The sequence below is a fragment of the Lactuca virosa genome, chromosome 8 (genome assembly GCF_052849685.1).
Source record: "Lactuca virosa cultivar CGN04683 chromosome 8, Lactuca_virosa_CGN04683_v6, whole genome shotgun sequence".
NCBI classification, from domain to species: Eukaryota; Viridiplantae; Streptophyta; class Magnoliopsida; order Asterales; family Asteraceae; genus Lactuca; species Lactuca virosa.
In genome coordinates, this window is record NC_136433.1 from 369,438,912 (window position 1) to 369,446,883 (window position 7,972).

Below are 7,972 nucleotides of genomic sequence, written 5' to 3' on the forward strand. Positions count from 1 at the left end.
TCCTAACATACAAAGGACACATACTGTAACATATAGTATAGTGAGAAAATCACATGAACGAAACAACAGAAACTCAAAAACAGTCTCTACAACAAAACAACTAGCACAAAACGACTAATAACAATCCAAGACAATGCCTTAGTCAAATACTCAAATCCATCAAAGTTTGACAAAGAGTCAAATTGTTCAAAATGTTAACGGTCATCGCGCCGTGACCACTAGGCGACAAAATAGTCATGATTGCTCAAAGCTTGTGCAATGAGACATGAACCCAGTTGCACCGTGAAATCTAACTTAACGACATTTCCTATTAAGCACTTAACACTTAAAGACGGGAGCTCCAAGTCTCAGATCTGAAACTCTTAAACATCTTAATGGATAAAGTTTCCAACTTTATACATCTCATTGACTTAATCAAGTAAATTCAAACCCTAAGTCCAAAAGTGCCCAAGATGCACTTATCATAATGCATGGAGAAAATAGGGCTCTTGCATGCACTCTTTATTCCATCATGAGACCATATCTGGAACCAAACGTGAATCAAATCTCAAGAGTTCTCCAAACTCTATGGATCAAGACACCAAAAGGGACCAAAACTCAACTATTCATAGATCTAAGTATGAAAAAAGTTAAAGGTTGAATATTTGAACTTATAAAGGTCCAGACGGAGTAGAAAATACTGAATATGTCAAGTGTTATGCTCAAATGATCAATCTTTCTTGTGTTCCTTTACTCATGAACACAAAACAACACCAAAAATAGATTTAAGAGAGAGGATGAGCTCAACACACTTCAAGGGAGGCTAGGGTTTTAGTAGAGACATTCTTGGGGAGGTAGAGGTTGATTAGCGCTCCTAAATAGGTCCAAATCCTGAGGCTTCTAGGATTTAGCCCACCAGGCCCTTTGCATTGTGAGCTTTATTAAAGATCGCACCGCAAAGTCGTCGTGCCATGACCTCTAAATCTTTCGCGTTGCTAACCCAGTGAACCCCCCCCCCCCCCCCCCAAAAAAAAAAAAAAAAAAAAAACTTAATAATTTCAATTTAATACTCTAAAAGCTTTCCAGAGAATTGACTGTTACTAATGTTTTGAAAATGGGACCGAAGACGGGACCGACCGTCTTACCGGTTCAATGGTTCAATTGGTTCAACCGGTTAGACCAGTTTCAAATACCGGAAAAATTGGATGATGTCATAATTACATTATTTTAATTATATAAAAATATAAAAAATGAAAAAATAAATATTTTTTAAACTTTTGGGTTTTTACCGATTTACATGATAAACGTTTTTAGGACTCTAGAATCGGATCCGGGACCGACTCCCCGTTAAATAGGTTGAACTGACCGGTCCGGTCCTATTATGGGTTGTTACAAAAAACCTTTAATAATTAAACGAATGCGTAAAGTTATGTTCACACCAGGGGTGGACTTGGGGGTTTTCTGGGGCGGCCAGTGCAACCTCTCAAATTTTACAGTACAATGTAAATATTTTCAGAAAATTTTCAATGTAATGTAAATTTTCTGGTGTGCCACCCTAAAATCATGTGTCCAACCCCATTTGTTTTTTCCTACGTCCGTTGTGATCGTCACTAGTTCACACCATCTTATATTAATCTTTTTAATATTTTAAAATTTCTAAATTTATGTTAAAAATAAACATAAAAATAATTATCATATAACCGAATAAAAAATCAAGACTAAAATTTAAGAAATCTAACATCCTTGGACTTCAGTTTTTACAAAATTTATATTTCAATATAGTTCAAATTTTAATTTTTTCATAACAGAATATAGTTGAAGTTAAAACTCGAATCAAACCAAAATACCCTATATTCCTTCATCAATTATCATGGGTGAAGAAAGTTGGGCTTCCCCCTATCCTTTCATTTAACTGGGCCCACACTTTTTAGTTTACGGGTTTTATTTTGTCACATATTACATTTAGAATCTTTAAAACTCTGCTTTCAAGAGAAGAATATTCCAATCCAAAACAAAATTCAACATACATGCACTTGTACATTGTACTCGGTAAAAAAAAGGATAAATGGCCATATAACTTTTTTATAGTTATTGGAAGTAGTAGGATGCTCAGTGTAATAAAATTAGATTGAATATTTTTTCCAGATTTTTTTGTATAAATATATTCAACAAAACATAGCATTAAGATTTTAATAGATAAAGTATATTCGAGAACGAGTTTCCGAGAACTTTTATCTTTTTAGAAAAAAATCGAATTTAAGAAAAAACTTTGATAGGAAAATACATGTTTAAAGCTCTTATTTTAAACTAAAAGAACTCTTAATCCAAATGTTAATTCAATTAGCATTTGAAAGCTTTTAGTTTATACTTTCTTCGTTGTTGTGTCCGATATGTTCTTCCTCGATGGAAGTCTTGGATCATTTTCTTGTTTCATGTGAACTTGAGTTGAATATTTTGCGACATATTTTTGGTTTGTTAGATATGGTTCTCCCAAATTGGCAGACTATTGATTATATTCCATTGTGGGCTGGATTCCGTTTCAGGTGGTAGGAAGAAAAAATATATATATATATATGTTGGATGCTTTATTTTTGTGATAGTTTGGAAAATTCTCAACTACTTTAAAACTTTTTTGTTTAAACAAAAAACTTCTAAGTTTATATGGAAAAATATTTTTCTTTAATTCGGGGTATTTTACAAGTCCCTAAAAACTCTCATAAATATAAATGAAATCTTATTGATATCCATTGGTTTTTAATATTAATGGATATTATATTATGGAACTTAATTAGAAAGAAACTACACCAAAAAGTATATATCATCTCGTAATCGTGATTTTTTTATAGAACGGAACATAAAATACAAACTATACCTACACACTATATCTACTACTATCTTCTTTCATAGTTCCAAAAACCACTAACCGCCACCACAACAACCAGTGGACCGCCGGCTACCATTCGACCCACCACCACCTCACGGTGGTTGCAGACCATTCATTTACCAAACTACAAAAATAAAACAAAAACCATTTACACCAAAAAAAAAAGTCACGACTTTCACACATGATACATCATTCCCACTTCAAGAGTCGAAGCATGAGGCACCATTAACGAGTCCGTTGAAGGTCTACTATTTCTTCTCAAAAACTCATACCCATAATTAATAAAAAGCTTCTTAATCATAGAAGACCCTTGTTTTGCTTTAACATACGAATGTCCCAAAATATAAGCCACCCCTGCCTCCCTGGCCTCCATTAGGTCCCGCAACTCCGCCCGTGACCCGTCATCAATTTTCGGGCTTTCCGGCACAACAAATCTCACGCGTTTCTTCACTTGGTTCGCGGTTGAGGCTTGTATTTCCTCAACCTCTGGTAGCCCAAGCCCATCTGGGCTTGGGCTACAGATGTGAACGCCTTCCACGTTCGTGGAAGGCATTCCAATAACAGTCATGACCTCATCATTGTTTCCGAACTCTCCGTCTGTACGCGCGTCAAGGGTAGAATCGTCTTTTTGCTTCCGGATAAACTCGGCTATGCTACATACCAAATCTTTTTCAAACTCCACGTCATCTTTATGAACATCACGGTACCCGTACCGGACTATACACCGGTACACTCTGTATTCTCGTGGGCCGATACGGCCCACGAGAAACCGTTCCTCCGGTCCCACGTGTGGGACCGGGACGGATTTCACACACAGGAAAATCAAAACCTGGTGGAAAGCCGGAAGGTTGGTGACAAAATGGGAAAATATCGCGGGGATACCAGACACGAGTTCAGTGTGAACAAGCCCGATTCCTCGAACCCGAACTATTCCTAGGGTGGGGCCCAGGCTAAGTAGCCAATCGACGGATACTTTGTTTTGGAGGTCAAATTCGTACTTTTTGAGGGTCCCGTAGTGCCACACGTACATTACAAGCATGAAGATGAGAGACAGTGCGATTGGGACCCACGCGCCTTCGAGAAATTTTATTAAAGAAGCCGAGAAATATAAGGCTTCGATTGTACCGAAAAATACGACAAAAGCGATTGCGAGAAAAACACTTTGCTGCCAACATAAGACGATTACGAGGGACATTAAGCATGTTGTAACAAGCATAACCGTAATAACCGCCAAACCTAAAACAAAAAATATAGCTGTATAAAGTGTTATGATGTTTAAAAGATATTTGGAAGGCTAAATACAAGAAATAGCAACATACCTGAAGCATTCCCCATACGTTTTGTATCTCTAAACCCAATAGTAACGGCTAGACATAACAACATCAAGATCCAATTAATCTCGGGGATATAAATTTGCCCGTGATATTTTGAAGACGTATGGACGATTTTGACCCTGGGAAAACATCCAAGTGAAGAGCATTGTTTTATAATCGAAAAAGTCCCTGTAATAATTGCTTGGCTTCCAACTACTGCAGCAAGTATGGCTATCAACAACACCGGGATCCTCAAATTCTCTTAAAAAAAAAAAAAAAAAATCAACCATCACTTAACCTAACCATAGTTAACTTAACCATTGACCATAGTTAAGTTTAAAAAGTAACTTATTACCTGGCACGGAAATATAGAATCCAATTTTGTAGTCGTTTTCAATGAAATGATGTTGAGATAAATACGCAGCTTGCCCCATATATGCAAGAATCAAGGAGGGATAAACAAATGATGTAAAAGCTATCTGAAAATAAATAAATAAATTTATAAAAATACATTGCTATTTTTCTTAGAATTGAGAAAAGTGTCCACTATCAACAAACCTGGATAGACAATTGAGAAAAGTGTCCGAGATCAGCAAACATAGCTTCCGACCCTGGAAATAAAAGTAAAAAACAAAAAAAACGAAAACTTTATATTAAAAATCGAAAGTTTATACAAAAAAAGAACGAATTTGAATTTATATAAAAAAAATGGTTACCTGTGATGCATAATAAGATACCCCCTAAAGATTTCCAACCTCCGGTTTGGGTTTTTTTGAGAAATCGATACATATGAACAGGAGATAATGCTTGATAAATTTGAGGATTCCAATGGAGAATATTGTATAATCCAATTGAACTGATGCATAAGAGCCATAATACAACGATTGGAGCAAATAAGAACCCGACCCGGTGGGTCCCATAATGTTGTAGGGCGAATAGTGCGATTAATATGATACATGCAACAGGGACTTCTACATCTGCAACAATAGGTTTAAATTTTAATCGTTATTTGTATATAAATAATGTAAATCTTATGATAAAATGTAGCTCGTTATTTATTATTTAGGGTAAAATTAATCGAATTTCGAGAATCGAGGTGTATGTAAAGGGTTTGCATTTTGTAACAAACAAAGCCCAATAACATGTCAACCCGAAATATCAAAGTGACCCAATTGTGAATTAATCCAAGTGGGACAAGTTATTATAGTTAATTATTCGACACATACAAAAGTGCAAAACATTGATATAAGATGAAACCTAGGATTTCTCAGTAACTTCTTCCCATTTAAAAGGAGGGTTTATCTTGTTTTATTTACAAGTTTATTTATAATAACATGGCATTTTTTGATGTTTTTAATCGGAAATTTTAACTTTTTTCACTCGCAAGTTGTTGTAAATTGGGGTTATGAGTTATAGCATTTTACTCATGATAAAAGCAAGAAAGTAAAGACAAGAGATTTTTGTTTTGAGAACCTAGGATAAAAAGATTACGAGGTATCTTAAATCTTAAAATCTTAAATCTTAAATCTTACATTTGTGATGCTCTTTTGCCATTGCAAGTTCCACCCCAGAAACGGCTGAAAAAACTGCAAAATCATCATAAAAATTGAATCGATTTAGCGTAAAGAAAAAACAAATAACTTTTTGGACATAAATTTCGTAGATTTATTACCAAAAAGAAAGATTTGTTATAACAAATACCAATCTTTAAACAAAGATCGACACCAAAAGGAGGCTAATTTTGTGATTTTGTCCTCAAAAGATGATCATGAAGAATTGGGGAAACCATAGATTGGGAAAATAACAATCAACAAGAATCGATCTTTAAAGAAACCTAATTAGATAGAAATAAAATCAAATGAATGATGTGATTGAATCTAATTATAACAAACCTGAAAGGGCAGGAGTAAGAACACCATCTCCAATCACCATACAAGCTCCAACAAGAGCCAACACAAGCAAAAACTTCTGCAAAACTCCATGTTTCTCAAGTGTAGATTTAAGTCTTGACCCGAAAGAACTCAGGGCTAAATTAGGTATTTCCTTTTTGTAGTTTGAGAGTTCTTCATCAGCTAATTGACAATTAGGCAATGAACTCACTCTAGCATGTCTACAAAGCAACGAATACAGAGCAAATGTGCCTCCTTCGCCATTATCATCAGCTTTGAGCACAATGAACACGTATTTCAACAAAGGGACTAAAGTAAGAGTCCAGAAAATGAAAGAAAGGGCTCCAAATATTTCTTCATTAGTTTCTGAGTGTTTAATATCTTCTGCAAAAGTACTTTTAAACACATATAATGGAGATGTGCTTAAATCTCCATAAACGACACCCAAACTTTGATACGCCAATGTCAAAACTGCTCTCCATGACTGTTTCTGTAAAAATCGGAAGAAAACAACACAAAAAATTCAAATGGGTGTATTCGAAGAACCCTAAATCAAACAAATTATACATACTCAATCTTACCCTTAGATGATTTTGACGAGACCCAGTTTCCAGATCCATGATAAGTCGCTTCAAATCGCCAACGATGCAGGTATTAATTTGATAAGCCGAAGACCCATTTAGGAAAAAGTAATCAAATTGAGTTGAAACAGCGATTTAATGGCTAAATCTCGATTGAAAAGGTGGAACTGAGGAGTTCTAATAATTAATTAACTAAAATGGGAAGAAACCACCCACCCTCGTAAAGAACATTGAATAAAATAGTCTGAAGTTGGTAAAGAAACACCAACAACACTAATTCACAGCAATGGATGGAGAAAATTGTTTGTTTAATGTGAGAAAAGTGTTGAGATAGCAGTTGAACTAACAGCAAAGACGAAAAGTTACAAAAGAAGTGCGTAATTGGGGCATAATAACTGTATTTTAATACAATTGCGTGTAAAATGGGTTTGGATTTAGAGAGAGAAAACCGATAAGCGAAGAAGATGAAGAAGATATGTAGTGAATTTTCTTTCGCATTTGGGAATTTATCAGTAAACTTGATTGGTGTTTCTAGATTTTTCCACTTGATCTTTCGTGGCTGCATGTTTCTACCAACGTTTTGACACAAAATTCGTCTTCACACGTAATAAAGATTCAAAGTTACTCAAAGTAGGTCAAAGTGTCAAATCCTTGTTATGGGTCACGTTTACATTTGAAAATAAGAAAAAAAACTTGTAAAAATATTTGCTTTTACTTAAAAAAAAACTATTTTTTTGTTTACTTGCTTTTATAAAAACTATTGATGTTTTGAAAATCTTGCAATTTAATAATAATAATAATCTTTTCACGAGGAAAACCATTATTTTAACATTTGTGTAATATAAAGAGTTATATTCTTTGATAAAGCAAATCAGTGTGAAACTTCGATGCAAAGAGAAAATATATTTATTTCAATATACAAGATCTAAAATTATTCTTGTTAATTTATGTCGATAAAGTCCAAATCAGTAACTTTTGAAACATAAATCATTTGTCTCAAAATTAAATAAATAAAGATATTGTTTTTTAATAAAAAACTGAAAATATAATGACTTGTATGGAATCGTTTCTAAAAACAAAATATATATAATTATAAAATGATAAATTGTATCATCTAAACAATCCAAAAAAAACTTAATTGTTCCAAGGCTCATAACATGGGGATCGACTGTACAACATTAGGAAGGAAGAATAATAACTAGTCTCGTTAGCATTCTTAATAACTAATTCAAAAAGGTAAATAATAAATCAAATTAACTAAGTTTACAAAGTAAATAAATTTAAAAATTGAAGTTCCCTTTTGAACGTGAGAAATTTATAGAAATC

General features: G+C 34.0%; 1 protein-coding gene across 2 annotated transcripts; it reads right to left on the reverse strand.

The window, feature by feature from the left end:
* Positions 1 to 2,795: 2,795 nt before the first annotated feature.
* Positions 2,796 to 7,179, reverse strand: KUP6 (K+ uptake permease 6). Of its 2 annotated transcripts, none has more exons than XM_079063629.1 (8): positions 6,647 to 7,179; positions 6,069 to 6,555; positions 5,709 to 5,762; positions 4,893 to 5,153; positions 4,735 to 4,787; positions 4,532 to 4,655; positions 4,183 to 4,437; positions 2,796 to 4,117 (listed from the first exon to the last, which is right to left on the reverse strand). In XM_079063629.1, exons 1-8 carry the CDS (start codon positions 6,683 to 6,685, stop codon positions 3,039 to 3,041), a joined length of 2,352 nt encoding a protein of 783 aa, XP_078919755.1. In that variant the 5' UTR covers positions 6,686 to 7,179; the 3' UTR covers positions 2,796 to 3,038. The 2 variants fall into 2 exon arrangements, with proteins under 2 accessions (XP_078919755.1, XP_078919756.1); XM_079063630.1 differs by having other exon boundaries at positions 2,796 to 4,099; positions 6,647 to 7,175.
* Positions 7,180 to 7,972: the final 793 nt, after the last annotated feature.